General features: G+C 35.2%; 1 protein-coding gene across 1 annotated transcript in view; it reads left to right on the top strand.

Moving 5' to 3' along the window:
- The window catches only part of LOC108917757, a 45,928-nt gene that overhangs the window by 21,331 nt on the left and 10,252 nt on the right, over positions 1-14,345 (top strand). Inside the window, exons 5-11 of the mRNA XM_018724506.1 lie at positions 3,519-4,048; positions 4,111-4,372; positions 9,052-9,231; positions 9,460-9,828; positions 10,390-10,503; positions 10,798-11,008; positions 11,494-11,671. Of these exons, the coding sequence (XP_018580022.1) occupies positions 3,519-4,048; positions 4,111-4,372; positions 9,052-9,231; positions 9,460-9,828; positions 10,390-10,503; positions 10,798-11,008; positions 11,494-11,671 (1,844 nt within the window). The remainder of the gene's footprint in view (positions 1-3,518; positions 4,049-4,110; positions 4,373-9,051; positions 9,232-9,459; positions 9,829-10,389; positions 10,504-10,797; positions 11,009-11,493; positions 11,672-14,345) is intronic.

Here is a 14,345-nt window from a genome sequence, read left to right as displayed (position 1 = left end):
GTATGAAATTAATTTAAAAACATCCATTTTTTTCAAAAAATCAAAAGATGTCAAACAGAACAGACATTTAATAAAATGTTTAGATGACCTTGTAACAAATCATACAAGTGCAACTCAAATAACAACCGCGAAATATACAGGCTGTTACAATTAAATGAGGGCAAAGTTGCGTAATCACGGTACCAACATTATGCTTCTAAAAAAATCAACATGATTTGTTTTCGAAATTTTTGAAATAAACCGAAATTTTGGCAATCCGTTTTTGTTTAATTTCAATCCTTGTTTGAGGTGATATTGAAAAAAGAAGAACACTTTCTAATGGCCACTTTTTGCCCTCTATTGAATGGCATAATCAGTTTTTATATGTAACGTTTAGTTTTCCCAGTACCATCATCAACTTAATTTTTTTAAATACGATCCCCAATACTGTACTGCCTCAGTCCGAACCAAATTCACACGTTTTGTCTCGAAAAATTCATCTTCAACGTACTCCTTCCAAAATCTAAAATTTTTATTTAGATTTCTATGTTTATTGAATTATCGTACACTCTAAGTGTCGTTAGACCCTGTGAAATTGAATTTTGAGCACTCGAGAAACCTAGAAATAACTATGAGCACGGGATTAAAATGTTTTATTGTAACGAATGATGGTAATAGTTTAAATAACTAGGTGGATTTCACAGAGCCTAACGACACTTAATAATTCAATAAACATAGAAACCTAAATAAAAAATTTAGAAAAATTTGGACCAATACATTGAAGATGAATTTTTCGAGACAAAACGTCTGAATTTGGTTCGGGCTGAGGTAATACAGTATTGGCGGTCACGAAAGCTTGCAAATAATGTAATAAATTTCCACAGAAGTATTTAAAAAAATTAAGTTGATGGCTGTGGAAAGACGAAACGTTAGATATAAAAATTGTATATGCCATTCGATAGAGGGCAAAAAGTTGCTATGGGAAAGTGTTCTTCTTTTTTCAATATCACCTCAAACAAGGCTGAAATGAAACAAAAAACAGATTTCGAAAACTTTTTTTAAGTTTTTTTTAAGAGCCTGTAAAAATTGTGCCAAAAACTTTCAAAAATTGTTTGAAAAATATGTTTTGGATACTTGAAGTCCTTAATTATGTCAAAGTGAAACACATCATAATCTGCTGACAATGTAACAATTGGTATATTTGTGTTACAAATCACTTTCAATATAAATCCGTTGATTTTTTTCATAAAAAAGTCTAATTGTTATTCACAATAAGATAGTCGCTCTGGTCGTGACTTTCTTGCCAAATATTTAGATATGTTAAAAGAATAATTTCACAGAAAAAGTAGTGAATAATTATCAACAATAAAAAAATAATATATCCAAATAATACTAAACCGTAAAAAATACTTCTTACGCTTCTTTTCAGTAGCTACACCTTTATTTTGTATGTATAAAAATCAAAACGAAATTCAGCCACGATACATTAATTAAATATTTCTGCATTTCAAGGGTTGCTTTTTCAAGTGGCCTTCATTTAAAAAATGAGGTACACCACCTGTTCTATTTGTACCATTACATCTTATATTCATTTTAAAATAGTGAAGACCGCATTGTAATATTTACAACTTTACATTGCCGGGTTCCAAGTTTACTAAATCGTCGTAATGACCACTATAATGTGACATTATTGCCAACATAGGAAACCAACACATACAGGAATATCTTCCGTTTCATTCTAGATAGGTCAGTTCGATATTGATCACTGTAAACTTTAATTCGGAAGCCTTTCCGAGATAATAAACCAATAAATAATTGCATATGTCCGCCAGGATCAATATTTATACAGAGTGGTATACTAAAGTACAGTAAGAGTTTTGCTAATGTTTCGTTTTGAATAAAGTCGTTATTTTTTAAGAAGACACATTATACTGTGTTGGCTATGGCTGCCCACAAAGAGATCCTTCAAAATAATAACGAGCGTTCAAATAAAAACGTGGTCGAAGTTGGCTCTGACACATTGGACGTAGGGAGTAGCTTATAGCGACCAACTTAACCTCATTTCTCAACGAGCTGTATAGCAGCTGTCAGTTTCAATAACGTTAATGACTATATAACTTTATTTTAAAGAATAATCGTGATAACAATAACAAACAATTAAAGGAGCTGCGGAAAGTGTCCCCCTCCTTGTTATAACAACAAATTAAAGCAGCTGCTGAAAGTGTCCCCCTCCTTGTTCCAAGCACTTTTCACACCTGTTCCTCAAATAATTAAAGACATTTTCTAAGATGCTCGGGGTATTGTTAATTTCACGAATCTTGTCTATAAGTCGAGCCTGCAGATAGTTTGAATCAGGAATAGGCAGTTCAAAAATAGTGTTTTTAAGGTAAGGCCACAAAAAGAAATCACACGGCGTAATATCACATGACCTCGGTGGAAATTCATGTTCAGCATTGAGACTTATTAGTCGATTTTGGAAAACTTCCCTCAACATATTCATCGTCTCGCGTGCCGTATGTGCCCTTGCGCCATCTTGTTGAAAGTAAAAGTTTGTAATTTCGTTTTCTTCCAGCTGGTTAACAAAAGGAGCGATAATTTCTTCTCTATACCTTTGCGCAGTAAGAGTACCATTAAAAAAAATAGGTCCATAAATCCTCCTTCGATTGAGAGCACATCAAACCTCAATTTTTTGAGCGTGTAGAGGGCCCTCGACAAAAAAGTTATCTGTTTTTTCAGAAGACCACATTCTCATATTCTGTAAGTTTACGCAACCACTTAAATGAAACCAGGCTTCATCAGAAAAAAAGGTGATATTATAAAGTTCACCGTAGTTGTTTAAAAACCATTCACAAAATACAGCCCGTCGCGGAAAATCAACTTCATGAAGTTCTTGCTGACAAGATAAACGATAGGAGAACAAACGTAAATCTTTTTTTAACACAGTGTGGCAGGTACCGACTGATACTCCCACCATTTGTGATAAAACACGTACAGAAGTTCTTGGCGCATTTTCCATTATTTGTTGGACATTTTCTTTTAATTCTTCAGTCCACTTTTTAGGTCGGCCGCTTCCTTCTTTTCTTGTTACACTGCCCGTTTCACGAAAAACATTAACACAACGCTGAACTGCACTTTGAAAAATTTTGAACTCGACAACGCCGGGAAATTGATTTTGAAATTCTATGAAACATTCCTCAATAGAATACTTTCATATTTCATCAATCTTGCGTCCATTTCCAAAGTAGGACTCTATGATAAACACTTTTTGTTCTTGAGAAAACACCATTTTAAACGCCTTTTAAAACGAAAATATTCAAATTGATAGCGGCGATATAGCGCTTTGACAGATGACGTTTAAGTTCATTTGCTATACGCTACGCCCTACGTCCAAATTTTCAGAACCAACTTGACCACGTTTTTATTTGAACGCTCGTTATTTTTGACCATAGAAAGTAATTTCGAGTAGATGGAAACTAGTTTTGAGGACTTTTACCTCGCCTTGTAGTTAAAGCAAATTTTCAAAACCTTTCTTTTTTCAGGGATTTAGCGGCTCTTACAGACTGCTACCTCAATCGACTGGCCGGTGCACGCACGTGCCGATAACACAGGACGCCGCGACGACAGACGTACAGACCGACGCCAAGATGTGCGAGAGCCAGTCCAGCGTGGACGAGCTCATGAGCCTGGAGGACCTGGAGAACGACCTGAAGAAGTCCACGTGCAAGTCCGTGCTCAGCGAGCAGCAGAAGTACGCCGACGAGAACCTCTTCCTGAGGTACCTGGAGCTCGACCCCACGGAAGGTCCGGACGCCACGTCCGCCGCCACCCAGAGGAAGGCCACCGGGAACAGGAACGGCAGGACACCGTTCACGTGCACCAAGAGGCTGATAAGGCCGCCCAAGTCCGGCTTCGGGTTCTCGGTGGTGTGGACTCACCCCCCTAGGATAGAGAGGGTGGAGAAGGGGTTGCCCGCCGAGAGGGCGGGGATCCTCCCCGGGGACTACATCATCTTCGTGGACAAGCACAACGTGGTCATGATGCCGGAGATTGATATTTTGAATTTAATTAGGTAAGTTGCAGATATATATTTTGTGGGGAAATCCAGTCCGGTAATTGACTTCTTTCTTGCAGATCTTACGGAAGTCAATTAACCCTGGAGATATTCAGACGCAACCCGTCTAGGAACGGGTCCGTGCCCAGCGTGAAGAGGGTGTCCACGCCCCTAGCCACCTCGGGAACGCTAGGCAGCAGCTCCATCCTTCCCGTGACCTCCGTCACGTCCTCCTCGAACCTGGTGCAACGCAGGCCGTCGACGGTGTGCTCCACCAACACGACTTCCGTGGATTACAGCAGGAGGAAGCTGCATCTGCCCCAGGTCACCTTCAGCGCCGAGGTTGGTAGCGGGGTAATCGTTTAGAGCGTCTTTCTTCGACGGTTTCGACACCACCTTGTTTTTTTTCAATAATCGATTTGTGGTACAAACTCGAGGAATAATTAGTTGCATTGCTCGACTTCCAGTGCCATTTTTATTTCACTTTTGAAATGTTTAGCAGGTTGATATGGTGTTTTAATATTCATTGCAAAAAATTGAATGAATGATTTTGTTTCTTAATTCTTTATTTTGTACATTTTTGTATGTATTCATTATTTATTTTATTATGGCCAGTATATCTGTAACCTGTAAGTAAAACCCTTTAAGTTTAGGTTCTCATGTTCATTATTGTGTTTAGCTTTGTTTACTGTCTTTAATTTACGTGTTGTTTTTTATTTATTTATTATTTTTATTACCTTTTTTTTGAGGAATTATAATTTCTCATTTTGTTTCTCTATTAATTATTGTAATTTATAATTTCTTTTTGTCATTTTTGTTAAATGTGATTTACGTTGTGCATAAATACATGTTTTTTTTTAGTTTATTTATTTTTTGCCACATCCCCCCTACCCCGCTTTATCCAGAAGGTATTATTGATACAATTTTATATTGTAGCTGTGAAATAAAAAATATGCAACAAAACTGTTTACAAATTTTAGTCGGTAAATCGATTATATTCACTAGAAAAGTGTATAGATGTATTTAAAATTGCCTATCCGTAAGGAGCAAGATCTATTATACTGCCTTATTTCTTTCAGTTGTACAAAGGGATTATGAAAAACCCACTTTAAAGTAAGATGAGAGTCAAATCTACAGGTCGGAGCTGTGGGGCTAGAATGGATAAATCTTTTTTTTTACTTCATAAATAATTTTTTATTATTCAATCAGTGTAGGCAAATATACAAAACGACATTAGATAAGATTTATACAGGGTGTCCCAGGATGACGAGACATTAGACATATTTCCGAGACTACTTCGATTTTAATTTAAAAAATGGGCAATAGTGTTTTCTGGAGTGCCCTTCTCAACTAAAATAATGGCGTCCACCTAACGCTTCCTGTTATACCGGAAGTTGGCGTCATCTTCGTTATTTTAAATGGAACACCCTGTATATTAATTTTACATTCTACGTCAATTTTTAGGTGAACGTTCATAAATGTTTCCTATTCTTAAAGTTAACCGTTTTTGATATATTTAATTTTTTTCATCAAAAGTTAATAAAGCACTGCCTAATCTCAAAAAGATGTGTATTTTACAACAATAAAGTTAGCGAGAAAATGTATAGGGGACATAACTAAAGCTCTAAGCTTCCCTTCCATAATTTCATATAGATCTGCCACCAGTTTATTGTTGTCAATTTAACACATACAGTGATTGCTTATTTGCGTATTATTTATTGTTAAAGAATGGAAAAGTCAAATGCTGGCATTCTTAAATTATTATTTATTCATGGATAGTAGGGTGGCCCAAAAAAAACAACAATATTTTTTTTTCGTGTCTCGTGAAAATATGTTAGTTTATCACGTTTTAAGAGCCCCCTCAAATAATCAGCTCAAAAAATATTTTTAGAGGTCGCTCAAGATTTTTAAAAATTTTCAAAATCGGCAAAAATTGAATTTTGTTTTAATTTTTTTTCTCGTTATTTTATCATTTTCTAGGTTGAAAAAAATCTCGATTCTTTAAATTTCATATCGATATTTTAATTTCTAAAGGTCACTCATAATTATTTTAACTTTCAAAGCAGTGTACCTATGTTTTCGAGCGACCTCTAAAAATAAATATCAACGAACTAATAATTTTTTTTTATTGAATTTGATGGACAAAAGAATAGAAATAAATCACAAGACACTTAAATTTAAAAAAAATTAAAAATTATAAACATTTGATACTCAGTGAGGTAGTAATTTTACCTCGAGAAATTTTTTAAGTGTCACGTGATTTATTTCTATTCTTTTGTTCATCAAATTTAATAAAAAAAATGATTAGTTCGTTGATATTTATTTTTAGTGGTCGCTCGAAAACATTTTAGGTACACTACTTTTAAAGTTAAAATAATTATGAGTGACCTTTAGAAATTAAAATATCGATTTGAAATTTTCAGTCAACCTAGAAAATGATAAAATAACGAGAAAAAAATTTTTTTTTAATTCAATTTTTGACGATTTTGGAAATTTTTAAAAATCTTGAGCGACCTCTAAAAAAGTTGATTTAGATCTGATATTTTGTGGGTGTTCTTAAAACATGATAAACTAACATATTTCCACAAGAGATACGAAAAAAAAAAATGTTTGTTTTTNTTGACTAAATTCGGCATTAAATTTCTACCACCCTGTATGAAATTAAGTCATTTTGATATTATGGCAGGGAAGCTTAGAGTTTTAGTTATGTCCCCTATAAATTTTATAGCTCTAACTTTATTACTGTAAAATACACATCTTTTTGAATTAGGCAGTGCTTTTTTAATTTTTTTTTTTTTTAAATTAAATAAGCATATCAAAAACGGTTGACTTTAAGAATAGGAAACTTTTACGAAAGTTCACCTAAAAATTGACGTAGAATCCAAAATTGCAATAATATACAGGGTCTTCCATTTAAATAACGAAGATGACGTCAACTTTCGGTATAACCGGAAGCGTTAGGTGGAAAACACTATTGTCCAAATTTTTAAAATTAAAATCGAAGTAGTCTCTGAAATATGTCTAATGTCTCGTCACCGTGGCACACCCTGTATACATTTTTGGAAATATTGACATAATTAATTTAAAATAAGTTGGCCTTAACACCCAGAAAACAAAAAATGATAGACACATAGTTCTTAAGAAAAAAATCGTTTTACTTTTAATACTCTGTCGTATTAGTTAATGCTTTTTATAGCTATAACGACTTTGTTCCAAATAGCCGTATAATTAAAATCTAATTTAAGCCTGACGAGGGAATTACGTAAAGAATTATTTATAAACACACAATCGATAAGAATAAATGGAAAATTACGTGCCTTATTCATTACCTAGTCCCACTTCAAATTAATAACGGTATCAGGTAATTGTTGGCACCCTTCGCATAACCCCCGGTGCGTAATTGGATCATCTGACAATTTGACGTGGTTGGTATATACACGTGTAGACATTTACGCATGCATTTATAATATCCACGAATCTATTTCAGTTTACATGTACACATACAGATAACGATTTTCCGTGGAAAAGTGAAATACATTGCGTAGTCGTTTATACATATCACCCCGATTCTCGCGGCATCTACTTCCGAGCTAATATTTCACTTCGTGATCCACGTAACGATGACAGATCAATAAACGAGAGGCAAGAGACACATAATACTAAATTACTGCCTTTTATAACGCTCGTTTGGAAGAGGAAATATGGAATTTTATAGGGTTAAGCTAAGGAGAAAATGTTACTATGTATAGCGTAATACTACTTATTAAAATGTGAATTTTACTTACGCACTAGTGCGTAAGTAAATTGTACAATTTACTTACGCACTAATGCGTAAATAATTTTAATTGTAACCTTAATCACGGCGGGATGATATCTAATACAGTAACTAACGTATTATTACACAGTAAATTTAATATTAAACTATTATTGAATAATTATGAATTCTCTACCAATCTGACAATTTCAAAGACCGTGACAGTGAAATGATATCCAGTACTATGGACGAGAAAACTATCACCGAAACAAATTAAAATGTAAAATTTACGTACGCGCTACTGCGTAAATAAATTTAATTCTCTTAAATTGTTACTGAATCGTAATTAATCTGACAATTTGAGAAGTCGCGACGTGAGGCAACATCTAAAACAACAGCTGTCCGTACTATTGCGTAAGTAAATTTAATAGCAATAAAATATAATCGGATAATTCTGAATTCTGTATCAATTGAAGGTCGCAATAGCAAGGTGACATTCAACACGACGGCTGAAAGTACTGTTATAGTGATAAATTAAAATGTAAAATCTACTTACGCATTAGTGCGTAAGTAAATTTAATAATAAATTATAATTGAATAATTCTGAGTTCTAAATAAATCGAAGGTCGTAATAACAAGGTGACATCTAACACGATAGCTGAGAGTACTGTCATCGTGAGAAATTAAAACGTAAAATACGCACTAGTGCGTAAGTAAATTTAATTTTAATAAATTATTACAGAATATTTAGCAGTTTGACAATTTAAGAGGTCGTAACAGCGAAGTAATATGTAAGACAACAGCTGTACGTACTATTGCGTAAGTAAATTTAATAATAAATTATAATTGAATAATTCTGAATTCTGAATAAATCGAAGGTCGTTTAAATAAAGTGACATCCAACATGATAGCTGAGAGCACTGCTATAGTGAGATAGTAAAATGTATAATTTACTTACGCACTAATGCGTAAGTAAATGTAATATTTTTAAATCGTTACTAAATAATTCTGAATTTCGAGGGTCCCGATAGCAAGATAACAGCTAATACGACAGCTATGAATACTGTTGCCTGGACAAAGTGAAATATAAACAATTTACTTACGCACTAGCGCGTAAGGCAAGATATTTACTTTACAAACCAGTCCGAATACGTTACCTCGTTTCAGTTTGGTGTATCAGGACTGAGGTACTCGGTACATTCTCCATTTTATTTCAAGGATATAGCGAGAGTCACGTCGTATATTAATTGCGTTCTGCGTGTTTCAGAAGCCGACAAGTAACCCTGACGAGAACCGCAAGAAGGCGATGTACCAATTAATCAGCAAGGAGCAACAATACGCGACAGGGCTGCAATTCGCCATAGCGAGGTTCGTCTCCGCTCTAGCCGAGAGAAAGGACCTCATCACCCCCTCCGAGCACAGGATATTATTCCAGAACTGCGAGGAGGTAATAAATCACCGGATTTATCGAGATTAATGTTGGGAGAGTTGCGTTTCTGATAAGTATTATGAGTTTTATTGACGTTTTTCCTCGCGAATTTATTAACAGCAAATTGCCGAGCATTTTTACGTCTGTTTACATACTTCCATCGTTATTTCCAGAGCCGAAGCGAGAAAATAAGTCGTGTTTTCTCTGATGACACTTTTCAAAACTATACTTTTTTGGAAATTTCAGATCCTCCGCATAACGGAAGACATCCTCGACCACCTGGTGCAGGAAGACGGGGAACCCCAGCTCCACCACTTGACGAGGACCTACCACCTAAAACTGCACGAGATCACGTCGGCGTACAAGCGGTACTGCTCAGGAATCAAAAAGGCGGACTGCATCCTGGCCAATAAGACGAAGAACTCCAACTCGGACTTTACTAGGTTCCTGCAGGTGCCTCAGATACCTAGGCGACGGCCGGATATCACCACGTTCATCCACAAACCCCTAGAACACTACAGGGACATGCTGAGGTTGCTGATGACCGTGCAGAACAATACCAAACCCAATCATGATGATTTTCCTGTGATAACTCAAGTTGTGCACGACTTACAAGTAAGTGTATGGGGAATAATTTGTCTTTTGCTGAGAAATTACATGTTAGAATAAAAAGGAAATTCTATAACTGAAAAATTTGTATAATTTACATTTTAAGGTTTCATAAGAACCAAATATATTATTGGTGGTAGTACTGGTAGTTGTCATGCTCCCGCGCATTCATAGTCGCGCATCTCTCAGTTCTTGCTGACGATTATTTCGATAGGCGAAGGGCTAATGAATCTCCAAAGTGCAAATTATACAATCATCGTTATCAGTCAAGCTCCGCAACAATACACCTCGAATATCACCGGCTGAGTGAATATGAATACCACTGTACCTTCCCAGTTTCTTCTAAAAAGAGCGCTATATCTTTATGACACATAAAGACGTTTCCACCGATGACGTGGCAATCATCCTAATTCAGTGATGTCCTGAGCTGAATAAGTTAAATTAAATCATAATTTCTTCTTCTAGAGTAGAGAAAATTAATGAGTACACAATATATCGGATTATCTGAATCATTAAGACAATAACAATAGCAATGTTTACATATTTAACAAATATTTTTTTTTGCAGTTAACTTATAGAGAAATAACTTCGGAAGCAGGACTCATGGAGCCTGTAGGGGAGGGTAGACCCCTACTAACTGTTCAAGATTTAGAAAATAGGCTAGTTTTTACTAAATGCAAAGTAAGTACATATTCCCCATTTGTTAAGTACCTAATATTAACAAGCAACGGCTAATTTATAGTTTTTTGCTGTTATCCTTTTTCACAATTAACTAATTATGATAAAGTCACAATGTGGGGAGATTCTACCGACGAATGATTTTAGTTTACTAGATACTTTAGGTGTAATTCAATGTTGGATGGGGCCTGTAGTCCGCAGAGTAGTGTTTTCCCACAATGCCATTACTTAAAAGAACTAAAACTGTGCAATTGTAGTCCAATTTCCTTGCTCAACTAATACTGTTCTTTATTTCAGCCTTTTGTACTTAATAAACCAGGGCGACAGTGGATTTTCGGTGGTGACCTTGGCAGGGTGGAGGGTAGAAACGTCCGACAGTACTGGACCTTGCTGTTCAGCGACCTGCTACTTTTCGCGAAGGCTTCTAGGGACCGCGTCTTGTTCGTCATCGAGGAACCGCTACCCTTGGCGCATATAACCGATATGTTTTTTAACGTGAGAAAAAAAGGTACGTAACACAATGCGAAAGATGGAAAGAATCCTACTTGATTCAAATTCTTCGTCAAGATTACAGTTATATACAAGCTTTGTCGATAACTGTAAGCGCAGCAAAATAAAATATAAACAAATTACTTAAGCACTATCAGCTAAAATAGAATAATATATACGTGCTGTTGCGTAAGTAAAATGCACAACACGCGTTGGTACGCAAAGTAAAATGTACAATACGCGCTGGTGCGTAGAGTAAAATGTACAATACGCGCCGATGCGTAGTGTAGAATGTACAATACGCGCTGGTGCGTAGAGTAGCATGTACAATACGCGCTTGTGCGTAGAGTACTATGTACAATACGCGCTGGTGCGTAAAATAAAATGTACAATACGCGCTGGCGCGTAGAGTAAAATGTTACCTACGCTCTAATGCGTATTGTATTCGGGGGCGCGTAAAGATAAAAACGCTTTACGCGCAATCAGGTGTGTGGAATTTTTCAGACACTGAATTTAGGATAACAATCAACCCGGAGGGGGCTAAGGCGCAGAGCCCCACTGTGCACTGTGGCCCCGACCTGACCAGGACGCCTAGGAAGAACGCCAACAAGAAAACTGTGATCTTAAGAGCCCCCACCCTCGAACTGAAGGCCGTGTGGCAGAACTTGCTGCAGCGACAGATGTGAGTCACGGCTTGAAATTTCGCATTATGAGCACTACGCACTTTTCATTAACCGTTTTTTTCTAGAAGAGTTTATTGTTGAGGTTTAGTTTGAAATAGAGGTCTAGGGTATCCATAAAGATAGTCGAATTAGATAGTGGAAGCGGTGAAATTGAATAAGTTGACCTGTAGACAGCAAAGGGTGTTTTTGGAAAATATTTTTATAACAGAATTTGTTGTTCGCGTGAAACGATATACAGGGTGTCAGAGAAAGATAATATGAAAATAAAAGAAGTGCAACAGCAAATATATCCTGTGCTGCCTAAAAATTAGAATAAAAGTTGATACATCACTAAGAATACAAAAATTTTTAAAATACAGGGTGTTCCGAAATAAGTGTCGCAACGGAAAACTGTAAGTTCCTCTTGAAAAAAGAAACATTTGTTTCCTCTTCCATTTTTCTCTCCGGGCTTTCGTTTTCTAGATACACGGTGTCAAAACTTTAATTTTTTTTTAGTTTTTCGCCAATATCTTAGGAATCGTTTGAACTACAGGACTGAGCTTTTGTACACACATTACCACTATTAATAGCTACTTTTTCGCACCCTTCTCGAATTCATTGGACGTGCCAGTGGTGGAGATTTTAAGGTATCGTAAGGGTTTTCCCCCCCTAAATTTTACGCCACTGGAAAAATTGACTTTTGACAGCAAATTCTAAAGCGCCAATGAATTTTACACAATAAGAGTTCTCTTGGTTCATTGCTCTAAAGTCAACCGTTTTCAAGAAAAATGACTTTTTATGAACAAAAGCAAACATTTTGCTAACGTTTCGAAAATTTTTTACATTTTGCATTTTGCATTTTGAACATTTTGCAAGTGCAAGTAACTGAACAGAACATCCGGAGAACGAAATGCATCGTTTATGAAATCCATGTCAATACTATCGAAAAGTTGACCGATAGAGGTGAAGCCGCAGCGGCAGAAAGAAACATGATTAGAAGATGTAATGCGTGCATTCAAGCCAACGGACGTAATTTTGAACAGTTTCTGTAAATTTTACTCGCCAAATTGATAAAAAAAAGTTAAAATCCTATCTGTTGTTAAATTTCGTTAAAATTGTTAATTATTACTACCTATTTTTTGAATTACAAAAGATTTTCGAAACGTTAGCAAAATGTTTGCTTTTGTTCATAAAAAGTCATTTTTCTTGAAAACGGTTGACTTTAGAGCAATGAACCAAGAGAACTCTTATTGTGTAAAATTCATTGGCGCTTTAGAATTTGCTGTCAAAAGTCAATTTTTCCAGTGGCGTAAAATTTAGGGGGGGAAAAACCCTTACGATACCTTAAAATCTCCACCACTGGCACGTCCAATGAATTCGAGAAGGGTGCGAAAAAGTAGCTATTAATAGTGGTAATGTGTGTACAAAAGCTCAGTCCTGTAGTTCAAACGATTCCTAAGATATGGGCGAAAAACTAAAAAAAAATTAAAGTTTTGACACCGTGTATCTCGAAAACGAAAGCCCGGAGAGAGAAATGGAAGAGGAAAATAATGTTTCTTTTTTCAAGAGGAATTTACAGTTTTCCGTTGCGACACTTATTTAGGAACACCCTGTATATTAATTAAAAAACAAGTAAAACTTTTTCCGATATAAACTGAGATTTTTTTTTAATAATTTGGAGAACATGAGGGAAATTTTTGGACACTAGTGATGATTACTTTTTATGCATGTTACGGTTAGTAATACACAAATAGTAGATTAGTTAGTCTTTATGGATATCATTTAGAATCTATTGGGTGATTGTAGTCACAAATTTAACAATAAAATTTTTAATTTTGCGAAAGTACCTCATTTTCTATAACAGGGTGTCCGAAAATTTCACCGACAACATTTGACTGCATATTCACGACGGTAAATAATTACGATCTACGAAAAGAAAGCTGAATAAAAAATTTAGGTTTTTGAATTACAAGCCTTCAAAGTTGTTAAAAATAAAACTAATTTAATTAATAACTTCATAAGCCTTTTACCTATCGCGTTAAAATTTGGCAGATTTATTTGGACTATTATTATCAAAAACTTATTTAAAAAATTAAAACGACCTTTCCAGTGTTACTGCCCGTTTCAAAAATACGACCACTGTAAAAATTTTGACCGCTAAAAGAGAGAGGTAACCGGAGAAAACTATCACCCAGTATATTGATTTGAATAAATGAGCCAAATTTTAACGTGATCCGTAAATGGGTTATGAAATTATTAATTAAATTAGTTTTATATTTGCAAATTTTGAACTCAAAAACCAAAAAGTTTTTATTTACCTTTTTTCGAACATCGTATTTATTTATCACCGTGATTATGCAGTCAAACGTTGTCGGTGAAATTTTGATGGTTTTGACGTTTTTATTTTGGTAGAATACTTGGTAGAAAAATTGTTTCCGTAACGCTAGAATCGAAAATAAATATGAAAAAAAATTTTTTTTATTAATTATTTCATTTAAGGTATTGAGCCTCGTTTTTAGTGGGCTATGCTGAGTCCCACTTAATTAAAAACAAAAATATATCAGTAATAATCAATATACAGGGTGTTTCAGTTCGAGTGAATCAAACTTTAACCACAAATAGAACACAATAATTTATTTAAAACGTAAATTCGTAAATAAAATAAAAACCGCTAGGTCTAGGTATGGAGAAACT

The sequence above is a fragment of the Anoplophora glabripennis genome, unplaced genomic scaffold (assembly GCF_000390285.2).
Source record: "Anoplophora glabripennis isolate ALB-LARVAE unplaced genomic scaffold, Agla_2.0 scaffold17, whole genome shotgun sequence".
Classification (NCBI taxonomy): Eukaryota; Metazoa; Arthropoda; class Insecta; order Coleoptera; family Cerambycidae; genus Anoplophora; species Anoplophora glabripennis.
Note: the sequence above shows the minus strand (reverse complement) of the source record. Positions and strands in the feature narration are given on the sequence as shown.